The sequence below is a fragment of the Tripterygium wilfordii genome, chromosome 4 (genome assembly GCF_013401445.1).
Source record: "Tripterygium wilfordii isolate XIE 37 chromosome 4, ASM1340144v1, whole genome shotgun sequence".
NCBI classification, from domain to species: domain Eukaryota; kingdom Viridiplantae; phylum Streptophyta; class Magnoliopsida; order Celastrales; family Celastraceae; genus Tripterygium; species Tripterygium wilfordii.
Genome location: NC_052235.1, coordinates 7,832,143 through 7,860,032, shown reverse-complemented (window position 1 = coordinate 7,860,032; position 27,890 = coordinate 7,832,143). Strand labels below are relative to the sequence as shown.

The 27,890-nt window shown below is 34.3% G+C and overlaps 4 protein-coding genes and 2 pseudogenes across 4 annotated transcripts; 1 reads left to right on the top strand and 5 right to left on the bottom strand.

Moving 5' to 3' along the window:
• The window catches only part of LOC119996896, a 34,871-nt pseudogene extending 32,294 nt beyond the window's left edge, over nucleotides 1-2,577 (top strand).
• Nucleotides 2,578-3,096: 519 nt separating this feature from the next.
• LOC119996895 (ATP synthase subunit alpha, chloroplastic-like) lies at nucleotides 3,097-6,452 on the bottom strand. The gene is made up of 2 exons (XM_038843673.1): nucleotides 6,047-6,452; nucleotides 3,097-3,215 (listed from the first exon to the last, which is right to left on the bottom strand). The coding sequence occupies exons 1-2, from the start codon at nucleotides 6,450-6,452 to the stop codon at nucleotides 3,097-3,099; spliced, it is 525 nt and encodes a 174-aa protein (XP_038699601.1).
• Nucleotides 6,453-6,510: 58 nt separating this feature from the next.
• On the bottom strand, nucleotides 6,511-7,429 carry LOC119996894 (ATP synthase subunit b, chloroplastic-like). The gene is made up of 2 exons (XM_038843672.1): nucleotides 7,391-7,429; nucleotides 6,511-6,891 (listed from the first exon to the last, which is right to left on the bottom strand). Exons 1-2 carry the CDS (start codon nucleotides 7,427-7,429, stop codon nucleotides 6,511-6,513), a joined length of 420 nt encoding a protein of 139 aa, XP_038699600.1.
• Nucleotides 7,430-17,825: 10,396 nt separating this feature from the next.
• Nucleotides 17,826-18,622, bottom strand: LOC119997144 (ATP synthase subunit c, chloroplastic). The gene has a single exon (XM_038843977.1). The coding sequence runs from the start codon at nucleotides 18,507-18,509 to the stop codon at nucleotides 18,264-18,266; it is 246 nt and encodes an 81-aa protein (XP_038699905.1). The 5' UTR covers nucleotides 18,510-18,622; the 3' UTR covers nucleotides 17,826-18,263.
• Nucleotides 18,623-18,845: 223 nt separating this feature from the next.
• Nucleotides 18,846-20,603, bottom strand: LOC119995884 (annotated as a pseudogene).
• Nucleotides 20,604-20,814: 211 nt separating this feature from the next.
• Nucleotides 20,815-22,047, bottom strand: LOC119995885 (germin-like protein subfamily 1 member 20). The gene is made up of 2 exons (XM_038842352.1): nucleotides 21,868-22,047; nucleotides 20,815-21,517 (listed from the first exon to the last, which is right to left on the bottom strand). Exons 1-2 carry the CDS (start codon nucleotides 22,025-22,027, stop codon nucleotides 20,949-20,951), a joined length of 729 nt encoding a protein of 242 aa, XP_038698280.1. The 5' UTR covers nucleotides 22,028-22,047; the 3' UTR covers nucleotides 20,815-20,948.
• Nucleotides 22,048-27,890: the final 5,843 nt, after the last annotated feature.

Here is a 27,890-nt window from a genome sequence, read left to right as displayed (position 1 = left end):
GTGAGTCCTGTACAAGTTGTGCCCAAACGATCTGGAATAACAGTTGTCAAGAACAAGGACAATAAACTAGTGCCTCAACGTTTGCAAACGGGCTGGAGAGTGTGCATCGACTATCGCAAGCTCAACGATACTACGCGTAAGGATCACTTTCCTTTACCTTTTATTGATCAGATGCTTGAGCGTCTTGCAGGTCATGCATATTATTGTTTCTTGGATGGCTACTCGATCTACAACCAAATTGCCATAGCTCCGGAAGATCAAGAGAAGACGACATTCACTTGTCCCTTCGGAACATTTGCGTATAGGAGGATGCCTTTCGGTTTATGCAACGCGCCTGCCACATTTCAACGTTGTATGATGAGCATATTTTCTGACATGGTCGAAAAAATTATTGAGGTATTCATGGATGATTTTTCAGTTTTCGGTAATTCTTTTGACCATTGTCTTCATAATTTGTCACTTGTTTTAAAACGTTGTCAAGAAACTCACCTTGTACTTAATTGGGAGAAGTGTCACTTCATGGTAACACAAGGCATAGTTTTAGGCCATATTATATCTCCTAGGGGTATTGAAGTTGATAAAGCAAAGATAGATCTTGTTCGTTCTTTACCACCCCCTACATGTGTGAGGGAGGTTCGTTCTTTTCTTGGTCATGCAGGTTTCTATCGGCGCTTCATCAAGGATTTCTCAAAGATTACAAGGCCTCTTTGCCGCCTACTCCAAAAAGAAGTGGAATTTGAGTTCAATGAAGAATGCAAAGTGGCGTTTGACAAGCTTAAGGGAATGTTAACGACAACCCTTATCATTGTGCCACCAGATTGGAGCCTTCCATTTGAATTAATGTGCGATGCAAGTGACTACGCAGTGGGCGCTGTTTTGGGACAACGAGTAAACAAGCTGCCTCACGTTATCTACTATGCATCTCGGACTCTCAATGAGGCTCAAGTCAACTATACCACCACAGAGAAGGAGCTACTTGCTGTTGTTTTCGCTTTAGATAAATTTCGATCATATCTTATAGGCACTAAAGTGATAGTTTTTTCTGACCATGCAGCATTAAAATATCTTCTCACAAAAAAAGATGCTAAGCCTAGACTGATTCGATGGATGCTCTTGCTTCAAGAGTTTGATATTGAAATCAAAGACAAGAAGGGGTGTGAGAATGTTGTGGCGGATCATCTCAGCCGCATGACACATACTCAAACTTGGGAAGGTGAGGTTTTACCCTTACAAGAACAATTTCCTGATGAACAAATTTTTGCTATGCAGGTTGCGGATCCTTGGTATGCGGATATCATCAATTATGTTGTTACCAAGAAGATTCCGGCGGACTTCACTAGAGCACAAAAGGATAGACTTGTCACGATGGCAAAGTACTATGTGTGGGATGATCCATACTTATGGAAGCAATGCCCGGATCAAGTGATAAGAAGGTGTGTACCCGAAAGTGAGTTTGATTCTATTCTAACTTTCTGTCACTCTTATGCATGTGGAGGCCACTATGGAGCTAAGAGGACAGCTTTTAAAGTACTTGAGAGTGGTTTTTATTGGCCATCATTGTTCAAGGATGCATATCATTTTTGTAAGACTTGTGATCGTTGTCAAAGAACAGGTAATATTGGCCCAAGAAATCAAATGCCACTAAACCCATTCAATATTGTTGAAATCTTTGATGTTTGGGGCATTGATTTCATGGGTCCCTTTCCTTCTTCTCATGGATTCCTTTACATACTTCTCGCTGTAGATTATGTTTCTAAGTGGGTGGAGGCACAGGCCACTCGGACTAATGATTCTAAAGTTGTTCTCAGCTTTCTTCGAGCTAAAATCTTTTCAAGGTTTGGTACGCCTCGAGCTATTGTCAACGATGGAGGAACTCATTTTTGTAACAGATCTTTTGAAGCTTTGTTGAAGAAGTATAATATCACTCACAAAGTGTCTACACCATACCACCCTCAAACGAATGGTCAAGCAGAAGTTTCGAATAGAGAGATTAAACACATTCTAGAAAGAACCGTCAATACAAACCGAAAAGATTGGAGTGATAGGTTGGACGATGCTTTATGGGCATATAGAACTGCCTACAAGACCCCCATTGGCATGAGTCCTTTTCGGTTACTATATGGGAAGTCATGCCATCTTCCAGTGGAGCTTGAACACCGTGCTTATTGGGCCATCAAGAAGTTCAATTTTGATATGAGGTTGGCGGGTGATCATAGACGTCTTCAGTTGAACGAACTTGACGAGTTAAGGACTGAAGCATATGAGAATTCTCGAATTTACAAGGAGAAGACTAAGGCGTTTCATGATAAGCTAATTGCCAAGAAGACCTTTGAAGTTGGCCAGAAAGTCCTTCTCTTTGATTCTCGACTTAAGTTGTTTCCGGGTAAACTTCGCTCTCGTTGGTGTGGACCATTTGTTGTTACTAATGTTTTCTCTCATGGTGTAGTTGAAATTCAGAATCCAAAAACAGGGAGCACTTTTAAGGTGAATGGGCATCGGCTTAAGCCATACCTTGAGTGGGTCACAGAGCGGTTGGTGGAGAATGTACCTCTCCGTGACCCTGATGTTAGTGCATGATTTGTGGTGCCGTCTGGCTGAAGACGTTAACTCAAGCGCTACTTGGGAGGTAACCCAACAAGGGAGAAAAAGGCTACACTCTAGTAACTTTTCTTTTCTTTTCAGTTTTAATTTCTAATAGTTAGTTGTGTTTCCCTCTTTCCATGCTTGGCTTAGCTTGTTCTGTGTTTTAATTTCTTAACATTGGGACAATGTTTAGTTTAGGTTTGGGGGTGTGGGAAATGTTTAGAGTCAGTAAAAAAAAAAAAAAAAAAACTGTTTTGAAACCTTGAGTTGAAGTGCTACTTTTGCTTACTAATGGAGATGTATATGGTGTGCATTGATCAATAATCTTTGACTGAGAGAGTGTCACGTAGGGATTGCATCATAGATGATTCATTTAATTGTGTTGTGCTCTTAATATCTTGGTGGACAAGGATGCCATAGCAGAATGAACTGTGGAAAAATAGTGGAGACTACCTTGTGAGATTTTTGAGCCTATACTGATTTTTTCTGAGAGATGCATTGTTATTTCTATTCTTAAACACTCTCAACTTCATCGTTTAGATTGATCTCACTAGGCCTTGCATTGGATACTAAAGAACTAATCTCTATACAGATATCATGATGCTTGCCTTTGCTTTTGAGTTGAATGAACCCTGAAAGATGAAGTTAGGCTATGTGTGTCTTACCCTTGTTAAACCTTTTGAATTCATTACCTTTTGTGTGCGCCGTTTACCCTGTTGAAACCAAACACTTAAGCCTTTTCTTTCATTACCCTCAACTTATCCAACTTGCCCTGTTCTGAACCTACCCTGTAGCTTGAGCTATGTTAAGGTAATCTTGTAGAAATTCGAAGGTTGAGCTGGAAATAAAAGAAAAAAAAATATATGGTGTGTACCGAGGCAGATTGTGCTTTGATTGGAAGAAAGATATATGTTGTAATGAAAAAAAAAAGAAACGAAATTGGAATTGAGAAGAATATGAGCTCACAAATTAAGGAAAAATCATTTGAGCTCCCAAGTGAAAAAAAAAAAGAAGAAAAAGAAAAAAAAAAGAAAAAGAGGGCACTGAAGGCCTGGACACCAATTTCAAAGTTTATAAGCGGGCCAACCTATTGTACTTCATGAATGCAAGACTTTAGTATAGCTCAAGCTCTGATCCCTTTGTATTTCTTTCTTTCCTACCCATAAGCCTTACCTTACGTTACAACCATAACAAAAGACCTAACTGATTTTTGGGTGAATTTCTCTTGGAAGTGAAGATAAGTGTTATGGTTTATCTGTGTTCTTAGTATCTGATTTCTTTCGTGAGATCTTCTTTCTATTATGTGCTTCATTGTCATCTATTCATACGTGGAATATCCTTATCTGTTTCACATAACTTCCGCCATGTATGCTTGTGAGAGATTTCAAGCCCTAGGTTCTGAGTGAACCAAAAGAAAAAGAAAGAAAGTTATCATGTGAGTTATAGAGTCGAGGCGAATTTATTCCATGGCATTCGCGTATGGTGTTTCTTTAAGCTTGGGTTTTATGAGTATCCGCATTAGTCTATACATTGTGATGTATTTCCTTATAGTGGTATGATCTTAGTTCATTGAGTACGATTGACACACATTGGTTTCTATTAGTTTGTTTAAAGGATGCCCTTTTACAATTTTGGTTTCATAAATGTTTGTGGGTATCGTTCTACTAAACCCTCAGGAGACACAACTCCTCCTACTAGGGACACCTAGAGGTTTAAAGGCTTGTGACACACGCTAAGTGTTATCGTGTTTCCCTACGAAAGTGGCCTAGGTTATTATTTATCTTCTGTTTACCATTTTGCTCGGGGACTAGCAAAAGTTCAGGTTTGGGGGTATTTGATAACACATATTTATGCACATTTTACATCCCTTATTCCTATACTTTGCACTAGTTTCCTTTGTGAAATTGGTTGTTTTGATGTGTTTTGTGTAAGTTTTGAAGGAATACGTCCCTAATGGTGATTGAGAGCTAAAGAGGCAAAAATATGGTGAAATAAGAAAAGATGAATATGTTCACAATTTTGAAGCCAAGTCGGGTTCCTAAACAGATTCGTCAATTTCACGGAATAAACTGGACGTGCTCAGGAGGAATTGGACAACGAGTGATATACCGTTGGAAAGATCTAGAAGTCTAGTTTCCATAGAATTTTACGGTTCGTGATTTGGAGTTCCCTAGAGGAAGTTGCATCAGTTTTAGCATCAGTGGTTCAGTGCAGAAATTATATACGAAATTAGAAGATTTGATACCTCAAGTTACCATTCTTGGTACTCAAGACAAGGAACAAATCTTGGGAGATTACGGGGCACTCGAATCATGTGTTAGAAGTCAATGACAACTCTCTCAATCAATTAAGTTCAGTTTCCATAAGGAGAAGTGTATCGAAAGTCGAGTTCTGTATCAATTAGGAGGATCACTTCCCTATGGTAATTGGACTTAATTCCTATTTTGTCTCAAAAGTCTCAGTCGTGCCCTATTGTGAAACTATAAAAGGGATGTAAAAGTCATCGAAGAACACACGGACGGAGGAAAGAACGAACGGAGGACGCAAAGAGAAGGTGAAATCGGCAGCAAGCAAGCGGAGATCTACTACTTGGTTGTCTCTTTCTCTTTTGTGTTTTAGTGTTCAAAACAGATGATGAGTAGCTAGTTTTCCTTCAGTTAAGGGGCTGGTTGAAGCCCGAACATGATTGTACTGATGCTTCGTTAATCTTTAATCTTATTTCTTGAGATCGAATGAAAATCTTTTCACTATATTACTTGTTGATGAAATCCGAGATACGTTTCTTTGAGTGCACGCGTAGATGCATGTCTTAGAATTCTATTGCTAGGACAATATGATTGATCGCCCATATCTTCATAAAGTCTTAAGTAGCCAATGAATAAGATAGCTCATATTCATGTGAATTGATTTCTAAGTGATATAAGATGCATGCGACATCTTGTGAATTTAGTGATGTTTGCTTTCTTTGTGCTTAATGATTCTTGAGTGTTGAATCTATGAACATGCCATTCTAGATTGCATCTTAAGAACTAAGTTAAGGAGTACATGCCATGCACTTGACATCCTAATTAAGAGAGAGCAATAAGATAAAATCAACATGCCATTGTTTTATCTTAAACATCGTCATTCGTGAATCAAGAATAACAGTTGAAGATTGCAGCAGTACATGATTGTTAGTGGTGGATAGCTTTCCCTTGACTCTTTCTCTCATAAGAATCAAAAACGTTTCCTACTTCTTATTGATTATTCTAAGTTAGTCGTTTAGCTCGAGTCACAATACTGTTAGCTCGAGTCACAATTAGATTTGATTTGCAATTATATTCCAATCCTCTGCGGGAGATACCCTTGCTTCTCACTGTACTCAACAACGTTTTTCTTAAGTTGCAAGGATTAAATTGAGTTATTTTTCAGCACCTATTTTGGTGTTCGAAAATAGCTGAACAGGAGCGCCTCGAAATAATACCTGGAGCGGGAGATTCAATTAACCGAGATTCAGAAGCTGAAATTTCGCCTCGACCATCAATAGGTTTAGCCAGGGCATTTATAACACGACCCAAATAAGCCTCACTCACTGGTATCTGAGCAATTCTTCCTGTTGCTTTTACAGAGCTTCCCTCTTCTATCATTAAACCATCACCCATTAATACAACACCAACATTATTTGATTCCAAATTAAGAGCAATGCCGATTGTACCCTCTTCAAATTCTACTAATTCACCCGCCATTACTTCATCAAGACCGTAAATACGAGCGATGCCGTCGCCTACTTGAAGTACGGTACCGATATTTACAATCTTTACTTCTCTATTATATTGTTCAATACGTTCACGGATAATATTACTAATTTCGTCGGCTCGAATGGTTACCATGAGTACTTAATTATTATTTTTTTTATTCAAAAAAAAAATAATGCCTACAATACAAGGACTAATTAGTTAGTTCTTTCATCGTCCCAAAGATGCCAATATTTGCACTGATAGTACGTAAATGTAACTCGTTGGTCAAAGAACTATTCAGAGTTCCTAGAGCTTCTTGTAGGGCTTGTTGGAAAACCCGTTGTCGAACTTGATTAATCGCTCTTTCTTGTTCAAAATGAATGGTTTCATTTTTGTAATTTTCGAATTGTTCTAAAATCTTTGAAGTTGAATTAATCAAATTTAATTTTTCTCGTTCTATCTCAGAATATTCATTCGCTCGAAACTGATCTGCTTCCAGTTCAGCTTTCCGTAAACGGTCCCAGGCTTTTTCCAGCTGTTCAATAGCTCCCTCGCGAAGTTCTTCTGAATTTCGAATAGTATCCAAGATCCTCTGTTTTCGATTATCTAATAAATCACTTAATGAAAGTAGATTCTCTTTCCATTTATTTCAAAATCCCTTCCCGAACCAAATATGAATCTTTCGATTCATTTGGCTCTCGCGCTCAATTACTTATGAAAAATTCCCATATCTTTTTTTGAATGTAATGAGCCTATCTTCTCTTCTCTAGTCATATTTGAAAAAAAAAGATATCAAAACTTATTACTAATCCAAAACCAGAATATTCGGAGGACTCTTCTGACAAAGAAAGTAATTGTCAGCAAAATTGTTTCTTTTTTTTTTTCAAATCCAAAGAATTCTTCTTACGTTCTACGTAGGTCATCAATTCAGCATTGTATAAAAACGGATGAAATAGCCATTTTTTCTAATAATTAATAATGGACTCAAATCATTTTCTTGACATGAGTGTTCTATATCGAAAACAATTTCTTCCAACCCTTCATTTTTATTTTTAAACCATTTTTTATTAACATAGTAGTAGAAAGAGTACATGCTGCGTCTGGACTTCAAACGATTTAGCTTTAACCATATTCATAGTCCCATCTTATTGGTTAAGAGAGAATCAAAGTAGATTTACCAATGAATCACGAAATGCTATGGTTCTCAAAGAGGATTTCTTAAAAGTAATTCGCGGGATCACGCACCCTTATAACGAAAAAAGTGCAGCGGGTCGGATCCAGTTTATTCTTGAAATAAACAACTCGCACACACCCCCTTGACGGATCGAGTTTAACACAAGAGGGGGGGGTGAATTGTGTCCCCAAATTCCAATTGGAATCCGTTTTTCAATTTAAACAAATTAATGACAATTAACAAGTAGCACACAAATTTGGACTCTAATGATTTTCCTAATCAATATTCAATCCAATGCAAGATGTGATACAATATAGTGAATGACCAAATATCAAATAATCAAGAATTGCACAAAACAGATTTTCAAGCAGCACACTGCACACAGATTTTTCAACTCAGATTTTACCTATCAAATGATGTCAAAATGCAACGAAATTTTATATGCAATGTCACAACACCTTAATAAACACTATATCAAAATTTCAGATCAAAATTCAAAGTTTAAGGCAGTCTGCTAATCTCGGACAGATTAGGGTTTTGAAAATCCTGCAGTTTGAAACAAGTAGTAAATATAAACAAGTAAACAAAGAAATCAACACAGCGATTTATAGTAGTTCGGAGACCCTTCTCCTACGTCTACTACCTAGATTCACCAACCTAGGATTTTCCCAACTCCACTAAGGTGTGGTTTTAAGAGACCCACAAAACTCCTTACACCAAGGATTTCTAAGAACTCCCTCAAACTTCAATGTTTACAATTTCCCCTAACAAAGGGAATTTCTCAATGGGATTTTCAGCCAAGGTTCTCACAGGTTACCTCAAAGGTATTTGGTGTGGAACTCTCAAGATTACAGCAACACTCTCAAAGATAGGATTTTAAGAACAAGAGAGGTTTAGATTGTAAGTAAACAAAGCCTAAAGGATATAGGAACTTCCCTTTTGCAAAAGCAAGAGTAGTGAGAAGTCCTTGATTGTAGAGGCTTGTATTGGAGAAGATTGTTGTAGCAAATAGCAAGAAAGCTTGATGATTGATGAACTTGATAGCAAGAGGTTTCTCTCAAGGATAATTTTTCAATTTGCTTCTCCAAGTTGTATGAAAGGGAAGATCCTCTTTTAAAGGCAATTCTCTCCTATGCTTGCAGCCATTGGATCAAACTTCAAGAGTTGATCTCTACCATCCATTGCAGCTCCTAATCTTGGTCATTGATGATTTGAGCAAACAAATCTCCACCATAGAGCATATAGACGTTGGAAGCTTGAGAGAAGTCAAGTTGTACCTTTCTTCCATAAGTGTTGTCACAAGCACAACCCTTTGATCAATGTACGTCTTCAAATCTTGACCATTCAAACTCTCTTTAATTCTCAACCATGGATGATTAACCTACAAGGAAATAGGAGATAGAACTTCCCAATTGCATGTAAGCTCAAAGAGCTTCATATAGAGCGCATAGGTTAATTACATTAGAAAAACAACCCAGAAAATTCATATTACTGGATGATAAATCATTTTATATGTATTAGAATGTCCATGTAAAATTTCATAACAATCGGAAATCGTTTGGTCACTCAACCAAGCAATTAGATCACTAATAGTGAAACCGATAAATTCAAAGTGTAAATTCAAAGTCATTTTGCAAACTCAGTGTAAATGACCTTTTCTCTTGAACTTTACTAGATCAAATATGTTCATAGTGATGAAACTAAGATGCACATGAAATTTCATTTAAATCGGAGTTCATTTGGTTCACCACGTTCACAAAGAACACATATGCACAAAATTAGGTAAAACCTAGTTTTGGCGGAATTTAAGCATATGACCAAATATATATGTGATGCACTTAATTTCTCATGAATATAGTCCTAGAACATATATTAAACCTTCTTGTGCATGTGGTTCAAGTTTCAAGTCATTTGGACCTAAGTTGGTTAAGATATGATAATTGGAAAATTGATGCTCTAACTTAGTTCATGTATGTTTGTTTTCAAAACTTAATTTCCAGCACTATCTCAAAAATATATAGTCATTTAAATTCAATTCATATAAATCAAATATTGCTTTAATGTTTCATTATCATTTATAATTGATTTAATATCATCAAAATTAGACATATAGGACCATAGGTCCAACAATCTCCCCCTTTTTGATGATTACAAAACATGCATGATATAAATGTCTATTTGATTGTAATTGAATTTAATATCAATTCAAAGTGCATTAAAAAGTTTAATGATATCAATTTAAAACAATTTTGAAACTCATATACAACTTTAGTTAAGTAAGCTTAGCTCCCCCTTACTTTAACATCTATTCTCTCCCAATCATGGCATATACACTCCCCCTTAAGTTATGCCTATATATGTATTTTGGCAAATGATTTTAATGCAATTTGCAATTTATCATCATGTCTCTCCCCCTTTTTGTAATAATTCAAAAAGTGGAGAACTATTGGGTTGATGCAAGTTTTGTAAAAGATTTAAAAGCATTTTTGAGATTTTATCACAACAGTGATTTAAGACCATAAACATGCTTCAAATAATATCCAAAACTAGTTCTCATCAACAAATGGCAACACACCAATTGAACTAATAGAACCTAAGTGAACCAATTTGGAGCCTATCACACTAAGTGACCCATGGCCTCTAATGACACTAGGTTACTCCCCCTTCAATCATGCATACCAATTTATACATTTAGCTTATAAGCACATATCACCAAGAAAATATAATAAGCATTCAAGTTCAAACTTGGGATATCAATCAAACAAGGATATGCATTCAAGTAATATGCACTCAAGGTGCTTCACACAAACCCAATGCATTTCTTAGTTTTATGAATCTATCCTTAGCTAAAGGCTTAGTGAACAAATCGGCAATATTATGTTCCCCTTCTACATGTTCAAGCACAATGTTCTTTTTAGCAACATGATCTCTAATGAAATGATGTCTAATGTCTATATGCTTAGCTTTACCATGATATCTAGGATTCTTAGACAAATGTATGGCACTTATGTTATCACAAAGAATTGGAATGTTTGAAAATTCCATATTAAAATCAAGCATTTGTTGTTTAATCCAAAGCAATTGGCAAGTACAACTACCAATAGCCATATATTCGGCTTCGGTAGTGCTCAAAGCAACACATGTTTGCTTCTTGGAGAACCAAGATATGAGCATATTTCCTAGGTATTGACAAGTACCACTAGTACTTTTCCTATTTATTTTGCAACCCGCAAAGTCGGCATCTATAAATGAATGCAAGTCAAATGAAGATTTCTTATCATACCACAACCCTAGGGAAGGTGTGTCCTTTAAGTACCTAAGAATCTTCTTTATGGCCATGAGATGTGTTTGCTTAGGATTAGATTGAAATCTTGCACATATGCAAACACTAAACATAATATCGGGCCTAGATGCGGTCAAGTAAAGTAAACTACCAATCATTGACCTATATCTCTTTTGATCAACATCATTACCATCTAGGTCGGGTTCTAATTTGGTTCCCACTCCCATAGGTGTGGATGAACCTTTAGAAATATCCATGCCAAACCTTTTTAATATCTCATTTGTATACTTAGTTTGACTAATGTGAGTGCCAAGTGGGGTTTGTTTAATTTGTAAACCTAGAAAGTAAGTCAACTCACCCATCATACTCATTTCAAATTCATTCTTCATGCATAATGCAAAATCTTCACACATAGATTCTAATGTAGCACCAAACACAATATCATCAACATATATTTGCACAATTAGCATATCAAGACCTTTGTATTTAATAAACAAAGTATCATCAATACTACCACATTGAAAACCATTTTCAAGCAAGAACTTAGACAATCTTTCATACCAAGCTCTAGGAGCTTGTTTTAAACCATATAAAGCCTTGTCTAGTTTGTAAACATGGTTTGGAAATTTCTTACTTTCAAATCCGGGAGGTTGTTTAACATAAACTTCCTCATTTATCACACCATTTAAAAATGCACTTTTCACATCCATTTGAAAAAGTTTGATATTTTTGTAACATGCAAATGCAAGTAATAATCTAATAGCCTCTAACCTTGCAACCGGGGCAAAGGTTTCATCAAAGTCAATGCCCTCTTCTTGGCAATATCCTTGGGCCACTAATCTAGCTTTGTTCCTAGTTACATTACCATTTTCATCCATCTTATTCCTATAGACCCATTTTGTTCCTATAATGGTGTGGTCTTTAGGTTTAGGACAAAGAGTCCAAACCTTACTTCTCTCAAATTGTTCTAACTCCTCTTGCATGGCATACACCCAATCATCATCATGCAAAGCATCACGTACATTTTTAGGCTCTACTAAAGAAAGCATGACAAAAGAGTTTAAAGGATTAGAATTGACCGTAGAGTCCCTTTTGGCTCTTAGTTGCCTTCCTTGATGCAAGTCTCCAATAATTAGTTCTTTTGGATGAGACTTCATCACCTTGTATTTGTGAACATCCGGTTGTTCCATAGCATTTTCAGCTTCATTTTGTTCTTCATTTCCCTTGGGTTCACCTTCACTTTCTTCATTTGGTGGTGTTTCTTCATTTGAGATATTCATCTCCCTTAAGTTCTCCACCAAAGGGACATCATCTTCATCTTCTTCTAGCAATTGTACTCCATGTGTACCTTCATTTTTGTGCTTCAAAGGATGTTCCAAATCTGAAAATTTATTTTCTACACGCACATTTGGAGCAAGTGTGGTCATATCATCGAATTTAACATTTACACTTTCTTCCACAATTTTAGTTCTAGAGTTAAATACTCTATATGCTTTAGATGATGATGAATATCCTAAAAATATTCCAATGTCACTCTTTGCATCAAATTTATCCAAATTGTCTTTGGTATTTAAAATGAAACATTTAGCACCAAAAACCTTAAAGTAATCTACTTTAGGTTTCTTGCCATACAAGAGTTCGTAAGGAGTTTTCTTTAATCCTTTTCTAATGCTAAGTCTATTACTCACATAACATGCATTACTAGTAGCTTCGGCCCAAAAATATTTAGGAAGATTATATTCTAGAAGCATGGTTCTTCCTAGTTCTTGTAAAGTTCTATTCTTCCTTTCTACAACCCCATTTTGTTGAGGTGTCCTAGGAGCACTAAACTCGTGTTTAATACCAAAAGAAGCACACAAAGAATCAAAATTAGCATTTTCAAATTCACCTCCATGGTCACTTCTAATTTTTGAAACCTTTAAGTTATGTTCATTTTGCAATCTCCTAAGTAAGTTTTCAAAAGCATGCAATGCATCACTTTTATGCACAAGAAACAAACACCATGTAAATCTAGTATAATCATCCACAATAACAAATGCATAGTATTTTCCACCTAGACTCCTAACTCTACTAGGACCAAATAAATCCATATGTAACAATTCTAGAGGCCTAGAAGTACTAATATCAAGTTTAGGCTTAAAAGACTCTTTAGTTTGTTTACCCCTAACACAAACATCACAAACATGTTCAACATTGAAATTTAACTTAGGCAATCCTCTAATAAGCTCATTGGCACACAACTTTTTCAATGTAGACATTCCGATATGACCTAATCTTCTATGCCAATGCAAAGCATCATCATTCTTAGCAAGCAAGCAAGATATTTTAGAATTTTTCATAGCATCAAAATGCATTACATACATATCACCACTTCTACTTCCTAATTTCACAACATTACCATAAACATCAAACACATAACATTTATCATTTTTGAAAAGAATATCAAAGCCTTTATCGGCTAAATGACTAACACTCAATAAATTAAAAGATAAATTTTCAACCAATCTTACTTCACTAAGGGAGAAAGAAGAGTTACCTATGGATCCCAAGCCTAGGATCTTACCTTTGACCTTGTCTCCAAAGGTCACAAATCCTTCATTCTTCTTTGCTTCAAAGGATGTGAATAATGAAGCATCTCCCGTCATGTGTCTAGAACAACCACGATCCAAATACCATTTGCATGACTCGGATTTGGATTTTAAGCACACCTAGATAAACACATGTTTAATATACTTTAGGTATCCAAACTTTGGATCCTTTGGGGTTAGTAGCAATAAAGGCATATGCATCAATTTTGAAAGTTCTCATCACATATGCTTTCTTTTCAAAGTCATTCAACCCTTTAGGCACCCAAACCTTCTTCACATAAACTTTTCTCTTCCTAGGTGTAGTTCCCTTAGGAACATTAGCCTTACCCTTGGGGTAGGTACCATTTTTGTTCACATTGACCGTGGCCTCCTTAGCCTCTAGGGTGTCCTTAAGTTTCATAGGATCATATCCTAATCCACTCTTGTCAAGATAATGTCTTTGAGATGCAAGAAGTTCATCCAATTTAGAAGAACTCATAGAAAATTTTGAAAATTGTTTTTCAAGCATATTGTATTTCTCATTGGCCATATCAAGCTCTTTTTGTAGAGAAGAAGAGTTAGGCATAATAATGCTCTCATGATCATCCCATGTATCCAACTCACCTTCTAGCTCATGAATTCTAGCATGCAAAGCATCTAAGTCATGTGAATTGCTAGATGATGCAATGTTACTAGAAGTAACACATGTTTTCAATTGATTTTTTAAATCCTCATTTTCTTGAACTAATGCATCAAGTGAAAAACATACATCATCATATTTAGATTTCAAATTACAACACTCATTTAGATGCATTTTTTCTACTTTAGAAAGTCTACTAACTTCTTTCTTGGCATGCTTGTGTTTATGCATCAATTTCTCATAAGCAATATAAAGTTCATCATAAACACAAGAGAGCTCATCATAAGAAGGTTTAGAAGATGTTACCATCTCATCCGAATTTGATGAGGACACTTCCTCTTCCTCATTTGCCATGAGACACAAGTTGGCTTGGAGTTCCTCTTCACTATCACTTGAAGATGATGATGAAGAATCATCCTAAGTGGCCTTGAATGCCTTCTTCTCCTTCTTCCCTTTTTCCTTCTTCTTCTCTTTCTCTCTATATTCCTTATGCTTCTTCTTTTGAAGCTTAGGGCAATCGGCCATAAAGTGACCTACTTTGCCACACTTAAAGCAAGTACTCTTTTCTTTCTCTTTCTCCTCTCTCTTTTCTTTAAAAGCCTTTCTATTCTTGAATCCTCCACGTTTGTTCATCTTCAAGAACTTCTTGAAATGCTTAGCTAATAGGGCTGCCCCTATTTCACTATCATCATCACTAGAATCCGAACTAGTGTCACTATTGATCCTAAGAGCTAAGCCATTTTTCTTAGGTGGTGCATCTTCCTCATCTAATCTTGACATCTCCAACTCATGTGTCATTAGACTTCCTATTAATTCCTCTATCTTAAGCTTCCTAAGGTCTTTAGCCTCTTTAATGGCTACTACCTTATCTTTCCAAATCCTAGGTAAACTCCTAAGGATCTTTTGGACCTTATCAACTTCCTCATATGGTTTGTTCAAAGCTTCTAATTCATTACATATGCAAGTAAGTCTAGAAAACATCTCCCTAATGCTCTCACCCTTCTTCATCCTAAAGCTCTCAAACTCGGTGACTAGCATGTTTATCTTAGAGTCCTTCACTTGACTTGTTCCTTCATGCTTCAATTCTAACATATCCCAAATCTCCTTTGCACTCTTACATTGAGCTATGTAATCAAATTCACTCCTAATAAGTGCAATGTGCAAAGTGTTGATTGCCTTATTATTTAGGCTAAGTAATCTCTTATCTTCCTTAGTAAACTCACTCTTTTCCTTATCTACCATCTCATCACCCAAAAGTTTCCTAGGAACATAAGGACCATTCTCTACAACTTCCCACAAATCATAATCAATGGAATTTATAAAAATTTTCATCCTATTTTTCCAAAAACCGTATTGCAAACCATTGAAAAATGGTGGTCTATTCATGGATAGGCCTTCGGCCTCACCATAAGAATTAATATTTGCCATAAATATGCCAAATAGGATATAACTCCTAGTTTTAGCTAACCTGCTCCGATACCAATTGACGGATCGAGTTTAACACAAGAGGGGGGGGGGTGAATTGTGTCCCCAAATTCCAATTGGAATCCGTTTTTCAATTTAAACAAATTAATGGCAATTAACAAGTAGCACACAAATTTGGACTCTAATGATTTTCCTAATCAATATTCAATCCAATGCAAGATGTGATACAATATAGTGAATGACCAAATATCAAATAATCAAGAATTGCACAAAACAGATTTTCAAGCAACACACTGCACACAGATTTTTCAACTCAGATTTTACCTATCAAATGATGTCAAAATGCAACGAAATTTTATATGCAATGTCACAACACCTTAATAAACACTATATCAAAATTTCATATCAAAATTCAAAGTTTAAGGCAGTCTGCTAATCTCGGACAGATTAGGGTTTTGAAAATCCTGCAGTTTGAAACAAGTAGTAAATATAAACAAGTAAACAAAGAAATCAACACAGCGATTTATAGTAGTTCGGAGACCCTTCTCCTACGTCTACTACCTAGATTCACCAACCTAGGATTTTCCCAACTCCACTAAGGTGTGGTTTTAAGAGACCCACAAAACTCCTTACACCAAGGGTTTCTAAGAACTCCCTCAAACTTCAATGTTTACAATTTCCCCTAACAAAGGGAATTTCTCAATGGGATTTTCAGCCAAGGTTCTCACAGGTTACCTCAAAGGTATTTGGTGTGGAACTCTCAAGATTACAGCAACACTCTCAAAGATAGGATTTTAAGAACAAGAGAGGTTTAGATTGTAAGTAAACAAAGCCTAAAGGATATAGGAACTTCCCTTTTGCAAAAGCAAGAGTAGTGAGAAGTCCTTGATTGTAGAGGCTTGTATTGGAGAAGATTGTTGTAGCAAATAGCAAGAAAGCTTGATGATTGATGAACTTGATAGCAAGAGGTTTCTCTCAAGGATAATTTTTCAATTTGCTTCTCCAAGTTGTATGAAAGGGAAGATCCTCTTTTAAAGGCAATTCTCTCCTATGCTTGCAGCCATTGGATCAAACTTCAAGAGTTGATCTCTACCATCCATTGCAGCTCCTAATCTTGGTCATTGATGATTTGAGCAAACAAATCTCCACCATAGAGCATATAGACGTTGGAAGCTTGAGAGAAGTCAAGTTGTACCTTTCTTCCATAAGTGTTGTCACAAGCACAACCCTTTGATCAATGTACGTCTTCAAATCTTGACCATTCAAACTCTCTTTAATTCTCAACCATGGATGTAAATTGTACTATGCCATCTTGTCCCTTCATTTTGAATCAAAGACTTCAAAAGTGATCCCTTAGTCACGGATCTTGTTTGATTGCACCAACCTAACTTTCTTGGTAGCACATGTCTTGAGTGAAAATGTCAAACAAGAATATATCACTAATGATAGAGAGGACAAGGTTTGTCCCACATGTTTGAAAAGAGTTGTATCTCCATGAAGACCACAACCAATAGCCTCAATGTTTGATTCATTCAACTTGATTAAATGCCTTAGTGGAAAGTTGGCAAATATAGGATTTTTCATTGTTTCCTAGAGCTCCAAGCTCATTCTTAGAAACAGGACTTCGACCACTCTTGAACATACTAAATTCTGAGCCATATGAGACCACAATGATGATTAACCTACAAGGAAATAGGAGATAGAACTTCCCAATTGCATGTAAGCTCAAAGAGCTTCATATAGAGCGCATAGGTTAATTACATTAGAAAAACAACCCAGAAAATTCATATTACTGGATGATAAATCATTTTATATGTATTAGAATGTCCATGTAAAATTTCATAACAATCGGAAATCGTTTGGTCACTCAACCAAGCAATTAGATCACTAATAGTGAAACCGATAAATTCTAAGTGTAAATTCAAAGTCATTTTGCAAACTCAGTGTAAATGACCTTTTCTCTTGAACTTTACTAAATCAAATATGTTCATAGTGATGAAACTAAGATGCACACGAAATTTCATTTAAATCGGAGTTCATTTGGTTCACCACGTTCACAAAGAACACATATGCACAAAATTAGGTAAAACCTAGTTTTGGCGGAATTTAAGCATATGACCAAATATATATGTGATGCACTTAATTTCTCATGAATATAGTCCTAGAACATATATTAAACCTTCTTGTGCATGTGGTTCAAGTTTCAAGTCATTTGGACATAAGTTGGTTAAGATATGATAATTGGAAAATTGATGCTCTAACTTAGTTCATGTATGTTTGTTTTCAAAACTTAATTTCCAGCACTATCTCAAAAATATATAGTCATTTAAATTCAATTCATATAAATCAAATATTGCTTTAATGTTTCATTATCATTTATAATTGATTTAATATCATCAAAATTAGACATATAGGACCATAGGTCCAACAACCCTTTCCAAAAAAAATCAATACACCAAGGACTACGCTTAGATTTATTGGATTTGTTGCTAAAATATCGGTATTAAACCCGAAACTCCCGGCGTATGGCCAGTGACCCACGAAAAGGAAAGAATCGGTTACATTTTTCATATGATCTCCTTTTATAGATAAAATAGACTAATTCTCTATTTGTCGACTTTTTTTTGAATAATTTTGCTCTTCCACCTCAAAAAGGGGTCTATTGGAATAAGAAGGGGAAGGAATAAATCGAGGGGGAAGGACGAAAGTGAATCACTAATTCCTCATCCTCAAATCATTCCTTCCCATGGGTTATTGTCCCAACGAATAAAAGTAATTGTAGTAGTTAACTCTTGATATTAATTCGAAAAAGGAAGCATCAAGCCCAGAACAATAAGAAAAATACGTATTTTTCTTATAGGATTAAGATGAAATATTAAACAAAAGGATTCGCAAATAAAAGCGCTAATGCTACAACTAATCCATAAATTGTTAAAGCTTCCATAAAAGCCAGACTAAGCAATAAAGTCCCTCGTATTTTTCCCTCTGCCTCGGGCTGTCTCGCAATGCCTTCTACAGCTTGACCCGCAGCAGTCCCTTGACCAACCCCGGGTCCAATAGAAGCAAGACCGACGGCCAACCCAGCAGCAATCACAGAAGCGGCAGAAATCAGTGGATTCATGATAAATTCCTCGTACCAAAAAAAAAGAGTTAATGATACTTAATGATACAATCAACCGAAAAACTATGACTTAATTATTCCATCGCTAAGATTCATCCAGTCGAAGGAACTAAGAGCTCGAATTGAAGTGAGTTGAAATAGAAGTATAATAATACTATTGAAGATTGAATCATCAGAACTACTTCGATATCTATTTTTTAGTTCCTATCTACGAGTTTTTCATCAATTAATTCCCTTATCATAATGTATGTAGCTATAATGGCTTAGTTGATTGTTCTTCTATGGCTAATTCCAGACCAGCTCTAAATGAGCATCAACTCTTTTGTGCTTAACTTCTCTTATTTTTACTTCTGCATCACAATTATACTGATAATATGACAGCAAGAATGGACAAAGGCGTTGACAATGGTTAGAATTCTTGCATTAAGAACCATGTGATTAATGCACGAAGAGCATAGGGAATCACAAAAAAAAAAAAAAAACTCTTCATAGTTACCTCCATATCATACTGGAAGAACCAATGTCAGCCGCCAAGATCAAATGTTGTACACCATATCTTGAAGTCATTCCCATCACAAATTCACCAAGCCTAGCACAAAATTAAACACCTCGAAGGTTGATTTCTAGATGCTCTATCTTCCTAGCCAGATCATGCTTCCCACAATTCTTCAGCCCAATAGTGACCATGTCAAAGCACCGAGAAACAGGCGTCAAGCCCATCTCTGTCATCTCCACCAAATAGTTTGCAGCATCAATAAACCTCCCTCCTCTCCCACACATTGTTACCAGCATAGTGTAAACTGGTCTATTAGAGCAATGACCCTTGACCTTCCTCTCACCAAAAAAGCTAAATGCATCATCAAACTGCCCACTCCTACACATGCCCTTAATTATTGGTGCATAAAAACTTGGGAATGGCTTATGTCCGTCCCCAATTGAATTGTGAAGAAGCCTGAACGCCTCGTCAATCCTACCCAACTTTGAAAACGCAGGAATCAATATCTTGTAAGTATTGATATCGGGGAAAAGACCTAATTTACACACACTATGGTACATATCAACACAAAATTCAATCTCCCCGGATTTACAGATTGCTTCAATCAAAGAATTAAAGGTATTAATATCAGGTACAAACCCTTCTTTAGTCATCTTCCTCACCATATCCTTCGCAGACTCTAGATAACCAGCATTTAACAAACCTTCAATCAATATATCACGCCCACGAACAGGAGGGTTGAATCCCTTTTTGCTCATCTCCTCCAGAAACTCTTGAGCCTCTCTGAGTTTACCTGTCGAAAACCATGCGTTCACGAGAGTGGCATAGGTCGTCTTGTCAGGCTCCACACCCTTCCTGATCATCCTCCTTATCAATGCGTAGGCACCATTAAACAATCTAGGCACCATTAAACAATCTCACCTCACACAGAGCCAATAACAAGGAATTGTAAACATCAACAGTTTGCTGGAAATTCAAATATTGGCACTTGTTGAATATCTGCACGGCCTGGTCGATCTGGCCGTGTTTCCCAAACTGTTCGATGATGAAACTGACAGTGCTAGGCGAAAGCTGAAAAGGGCAATTTTCGTTTTGATGCTTCTTCTTGTGGTCGATCATGGACCACGTTGAAGAATACTTACGGTGACAAGCGAGGATCTTGATGAGCTCTTCGAATTCGAGTGAGGTTGGGGAGTAGTGTGATCGGGCCCAGTGAAAGAAGCGGAGGGACTCCGAGGGGGAATTGGAGCAGGCGCGGAGGACGCGGAAGACAAAGCTCGGAGGTCACGGGGATGTCGAGCTTGTTGAGAGTGCGTTCAGGGTGGACCTCGCAGCGCACAACGTTGGCGATGCGATTGATGGCGGCGAAGTAGTCGTCTTTAGGGGTAACGGAGGCATTAGTGTTAATGGTTCTGAAGTGGCGGGTAATGGCTCCGGAGAGGAGCAGCTTGGTCGTGCTGTGGTGGAGCATTTGCCCGGGTTCGTTTTTGAACTGTATACCCACACTTTTGCATGGGGGAACACTATTTTTTTATGCATTTTTTTTTAATTTATGGATAGTACTTATTGTACATAATCAAATATCGCTAAGTATCCATAATACTTTTCTCTTATCTTATTAACCTTTAAAATATTTTATCTCTCGAAATATATGTTAAGTTTCGAAAAAAATTACATACATTTTATCTCTCGAAACATTTAGGATTTCAGAAAAAAATTACATATTCAAAATCAGTATGTAAAACACTTTCCAACAAAACTTATTGTCGATATTTTTCACCTGATCTTACTTTATTACACTATCCGGAATAATGAAACACAGACATTTATTATATTATTTCGATCTCGTATTACATTGCTTCACACTCTTATTACATTATCTCGGCGACCTATTACATTATTTTCCATATCCACCACGCCGCAAATATTATTGCTATTCATGATTATCCAGTATATCTTGACTGTAACGGTCCGAATTGTTGCTGAAGATATTCGACGATGCATTTCTCCAGTAGAAAGGCCTTGGAGAGAACATCAGGATTAATAGGAGGATTTGATCCAAAAACTGCATTTGCGATCACAATAAGCCCTGGATTATGGGAGCCAAAAGCTGCAATGGCAACCGCGTTAGTGTTTCCAACATTTAATTGAAAATGAGGGAGACCAATTGGAAACACTATTAGGTCACCAGGGTTTAGGGTTTTGGCGAAAAGGCGATTGTTGTCTTCGTTGGATGTGACAAAGCCAGCATAAAGTGTGCCTTCTAGAACAAGTAGAATCTCCGAGCCACGAGGGTGGTAGTGAGGTGGGTTTAGGCCACCATTCGGAGCAAAATCTATGCGATTCATCGCAACCCCAAGCGTGTTGACTCCAAGAAATTGATCCACTAATGCAAAAGTGATATTGGAACCGAGTTGATTCGAGGTGTTCGCTGGAATGTGTAGACCAGTGAAGACGAAGTCATTTGTGGTGACGAGATTCGGGTCCTTGCAAAATTTCCCATTAACAAACACTGCATGAAATGAAAAAAGAAAAGTCATAATATTTCCAACGAATGAATGTTATTGAACTAGTAGTATTAAATTACCAATTTAACCCCATATACAAGAATTGAACCCGTAACCTTTATCATATATACTACATCGTCAATTCAACTTGATAGATGACCCATTTGCTCAGTTGGTGAGGAGATCCACCCTTGATCCTTGAGGACTAAGGTTGGACTCCTCTCTCACCCAATTTGGGTCTCAACTATAAAAACCCAATAGGTTAACCTATTGGATGTGAGCAAATATCATTCATTCAAGCTCTCTATGTACAGCACCGAAACTGAAAACCATAAAAATATACATATATATATACCTCCATATTTTGTGTCATTGACGCCAACACAGAAGTCCTGAAGAGGGCTTGGATCATAAGCAGAGGCAAGTGAGGAAGCCAAAGCCAGTAGAACAAAAGCTATAATTAGGAAATGATGAGTAGCAACTCTCATACTTGCAACAGTATTTACTCTCTGCATTGTAGCACTGTAAGAAGCTATAATTGGTGATGAGGGTTAGTGCTCTTCAATGGTTGTATTTATAGTGATGGAGAACACCTCATGTCAGTCAAAGCTTAAATCTTAAAAATTGGCTTTCCATATATTAAAATGTAAAATTGTCATTACTTGAACCATTTGAGTTGCTAACTCAATTTTTTTAATTACTTGAACCATTTGAGTTACTCACTCAATTTTTCTAATAATATATATATATATATATATATATGCAACATCGACACTTCAAATATATGTATTTTCACAGTCAAAGCAAGCTCCTTTATTCCTTTCGTGCTCTAACGAGACTCTTTTGAGTTGCTAAGTCATTTTAATCTATATATAAAAGTAGAATACAACTTCACTTTTTTTCCCTCCCAAACTTCCAAGTTTTTTTTTAGATTTTTTAATTCTTATTATTTTTCAGATATTTTAATTTTTATTATGTTTTAGTTATTTAGTCATAATGATCTAACAACCATTTAAATTATCCTTTATCTAAACTCCAATTTAATACTTTAATGATTATCCTTTATCATTATTTAAATTATAATATAAGTATTATTTATTACTATTTAAAATATATATATATATATATATCTATTAATATATAAAAGATTTTATACAATTCATCTTCTTTTCCCTCCTAAACTTACAAATATTTTACCCTACTAATTTATTTATTCTCTCAACTACATGTCAATTGAAATATAGTGTTTAGGGTTTAGAATTTATATATATATTTTTTCAAAATCGACTATATTATGACATTATGAATACCAAAATAGTCAATAACACATTTTAATTCATGATTTAACATACTTTTGGGAGAGAATTTGAGTTTAAATTGGAGGCCTTATCTTTAAATTGGTTGGAACTTAATTGTAAGTCTCTATCCAAAGTTTATTTTGGGCCCATTCTTATTAAATCTGGACCCAATTAATAAAGAAGACAGAAAAATCAAATGTAATCAAAATTGGATCTCTATCATGCAAGTTGACACTAAATTACTAATTTATTTATAACATCTCAAACGAAATATCATAAGACATTAATTACATTATACTTATGGCTCCTCCTACAAAATAACAATTATTTAAAAGTATATGTACGTATATATCATCGAAAAATTTAAAAAATTTCGAAATTCAGAAAAGATATGCAAATAAATATCAGAAAATATATCTTTGTGAATTAGAAATATTAGAGTTTAAAATTAGGAATCAGTGTTTACGGTTTAGGGTTTAGGGTTTAGAAGTGGAATTTAGGATTTAGGGTCACTCACCAAAAAAAAGTTTAGGATTTAGAGTTTAGAATTTAGAATTTTTTTTCAAAATCAATTATATTATGACATTATGAATATCAAAAAATTCAATAACTAATTTTAATTCATGATTTAACATATTTTTTGGAAGAGAATCTATATATATATAAAAGTAGAATACAACTTCACATTTTTTCCCTCCCAAACTTCCAATTTTTTTTTAGATTTTTAAATTCTTATTATTTTTCAGATATTTTAATTTTTATTATGTTTTAGTTATTCAGTCATAATCATCTAACAACCATTTAAATTATCCTTTATCTAAACTCCAATTTAATACTTTAATGATTATCCTTTATCATTATTTAAATTATAATATAAGTATTATTTATTACTATTTTAAAATATATATATATATCTATAAATATATAAAAGATTTTATACAATTCATCTTCTTTTCCCTCCTAAACTTACAAATATTTTACCCTATTAATTTATTTATTCTCTCAACTACATTTCAATTGAAATATAATGTTTAGGGTTTAGAATTTATATATATTTTTTTCCAAAATCAACTATATTATGACATTATGAATACCAAAATAGTCAATAACACATTTTAATTCATGATTTAACATACTTTTGGGAGAGAATTTGAGTTTAAATTGGAGGCCTTATCTTTAAATTAGTTGGAACTTAATTGTAAGTCTCTATTCAAAGTTGATTTTGGGCCCATTCTTATTAAATCTGGACCCAATTAATAAAGAAGACAGAAAAATCAAATGTAATCAAAATTGGATCTCTATCATGCAAGTTGACACTAAATTACTAATTTATTTATAACATCTCAAAAGAAATATCATAAGAGATTAATTACATTATACTTATGGCTCCTCCTATAAAATAACAATTATTTAAAAGTATATGTACGTATGTATCATCGAAAAATTTAAAAAATTTCGAAATTCAGAAAAGATATGCAAATAAATATCAGAAAATATATCTTAGTGAATTAGAAATATTAGAGTTTAAATGGGTTTAGGGTTTTACTTTTGTATATATATAGATTATTTTTTCTCATAAATCAACATTGAATTTTTTTAAATCAAACATATAATGGATAATATGATATATCTCTTAAACTTCAGTGATTTTTTCAAATATTTTAAAGATATTCAAAAGGATTGTGAAAACCAACATTTCAAATATTTTTCAATTATTTTAAATATATTCAAAAAGAGTATGATGATCAACACTTTAAACATATATAAACTTAGATAATCATCACCAAGTATGATGATGCTTTCATATGTGGAAAAATTGATAAATGAGTAAATTGTCATGCTTGATTTTATTTTATGGTTATCATTTCATTGGTGTAATAATGACTAATTTATTATATTTGATTTTCCTTGTACAGTTTTGTACATCAATACATCAAAGAGGACTCTTCAGGAATGAGCCCAAATTGTACTTGTGTTTCTGTTAATTATTATTGATGTCATATTTACTTTAGGGTTTAACGTCATTAATGATTGTTTTCTGAATGTAATTTAGAGGGTGATGTTCCCATCTCCAATCAAAAGAAATCTGTGTGGTATGTATTTCTCATTTTCTCACTTGCTAATTTGTTCTTTCTTTACATATAGTTGTTTAGCATAGCTGAATAATCTTGATTTGTCTAGCCAAACAATTTCAGTGCAGACAATGAGCTTATAGAGCTGCCATGGAGAAATTCCCAAGTCTTCTACAACCAAACACAAAGAAAGTAATGTCCAATAAGCCTAGACAATTCCTGAAACCTGGTCTAATCATCATCAACAGATAAAAACATCGCTTCATATGCGAATTCAAGTACTTCGATAAATGAGTAGGATGACCTTTCAAGATATGCGAATTCAGATGGAAGGCATATGTACAGTTGATAAGTTTTTGTGCTTCCAATTACACAATTCCATTGTACTCGCTACATTTACTGTTTTCCCCTTATTGATCGATGGCATAACATTGCTACATACCAATGAATATCATAATGAATTGGATATTTGTTGGATAGTTGTGCTATTCAGTGGGTGACAGATGATAAATCTCTTATTGAGAATTTTATTTTTTTCCTCAATTGTTCATCAGGTTATTATTACAATTATAGTACCCAAATATAATTGAAATATAATATTTTATAAGTGGTTAACTTTATATTAATTTAGCAAATTATCAATCTATATATATATAATTGAGGATCCACAAGGCTTCTCCTTAATTCATGGTGCCACGTGGACGTCTTTACAAAAAAGCCTACATAGACAAAAGAAAATTTAAAATATATTAGAAAACTTTAAGACCCACAACCACACACATAAATATATTGCAAAACTTTAATACCTACAACCACATTCATACACTTTAAGACCCACAACCACACTCATACAGTTAATAGTATTCAAATAATTTTAAAATTATATTGAATTGTATGGAATTTAATGTTTCATAGGAGTGGTTTGATGTTGTTTTGGTTTCTCAAAGGTCATGTATTGCTAATTATGAGAGTCTTTTGATATTACTCAATTAATGAAATTCATTTGTAGTATTTAGTTTGAAAACATTTTGTGTGTTTTTGGCATTAATTACCATCATTTTGTGGGATTTTTTGTGTGTTTTTATCATTTAGTGTGTTTTTGATGTATTTTGTGTGTTTTTATAGTATTTAGTTGATGTATTGTGCATGTTTAGAGTTTGGTCAGGTTTAATAGTCTGTTTGGATTGCAACATACATAACATGAGAGGCTTTTCTCATGCTATATTGTTCTAATGTGTAAGTAAATTCAGCCCATTTGGTATTGGAACATGTAAGTGCTGACAGGAAAGCACGGTAGAATTCAATGAGTTGTTGAAGGTCAAAGTGATTATAGCCATAAATCTACCAGTCATACATAACATTTCAAAAATATAAATTCAAAAATCTTATTCTAAAAATATTAATAATTTTATTCCAAAAATATCATTTCAAAAATACTACTTATGCTACATTGTACTTCTCGATATTAAATGTCACTTTGTAGAGATTGTTGTACTAACCATACAATATTGTCTCATAAACATGTCTTTGGTGACCTATAACACTTTGTAGATACTAGCGACGCAAATAAAAATTGATAAACTCTTAGCATACTTATTGCTTATATATCAAATTTCTTACACCCTATCAGAAAAAAATTTTCTTAGCAAATTAAAAAACAAGTATTGTACATATTTTATCTTCATCTCACAATCATCTCTATTTTCTACAATTAAAGCTCTACTGTTCTTCATGTTAACAAAGTATCGAAAAACTTTTACACATCTCTATTTTCCAATTAAAATATGTACCGCGCGAAGCGCGGGCATGCAACTAGTTTAATTATAGGACTCAATACATTCTATTGAACATATTCAGGAAGTCAATGAGGTGAACAAGGTATTAGTAATTATTAAACTAATGATTGATATTGCATGTAATTTAGTGTTCAAGATCCTTATAAATATATTTTAATATTTCAGGATTTATTTTTGGATGAGACGGATGGTATCTCTCCAAAGAAGACTTTCTTAAAAAGAATGTCATCAGATATAATAACTGATTGTGATCTCTACCCGATGAATTATACACACAACTTTCAACCAATAAGGTGAAAAACATCAAGATTGAAAAAAGATCAGGACGGGAGTAAATTTTTTTAGTTGTTTGATTTGATATTGTTGAACTTAAGTTTCGTAATTATTTATTTGGTTTTTTTAAATATGTACTCTCTATGGTTTTTATTCCCAATGCAATAAATAATTCATAAATTACTTTCTCTACCTAGCATTTATAAGACTTATTCTGAAATAAATTCAATTATTTGTATTCCAAACTAATTTTATACAATTAATATTATAATCAGTTGTAATAACGATAATTTAATGATTGGAAGAAATTGTTCTTTTTATAGATTATATAATTTTTTGTTGTGGCATAAAATTTCACAAACAAAATTAATTTACAAGTGTCCTACCACAATGATTGTAACATATAATTACTTATCTTAATAAAGATACTAAATTTCCAAGAAAAATAAAATTATCTTATAATAAAATTAACATATTAAATTTATTCATGCACATATCCAACTATATATGAAAGGTTAATTATCTTGAAATTTGTCAATTAATTAATTATGCACATATCCACCTAACCTATCAAATTTATTCATTCAAATATGCAATATTATGAAAAAATTTAACAATTAGTCCAAAAGGGGAATAAAATCTGAGAATAAAACGTTTTTTAAAATAAAATTTTCTATTTATAAAATTTGCGAATATAAGGTTATTCTTTTTAATAGAATTTCGGATGCTTTTTTTATTTTAAAACTATTATAACTCTATCATCTTTATTATAAAAGGATTAATTTACATTAAACTATAAATAGGAATCAATTAAAGTTGGTTTTTAGTTATGGCCAACTATATCTTACAGTTTCTAGGGAAAAAAAGTATGAATGGGTTAAGATATTGATTGTTAATAATGAAGGACAATTATGTAATACTACAAGCAAGGTAATGTTT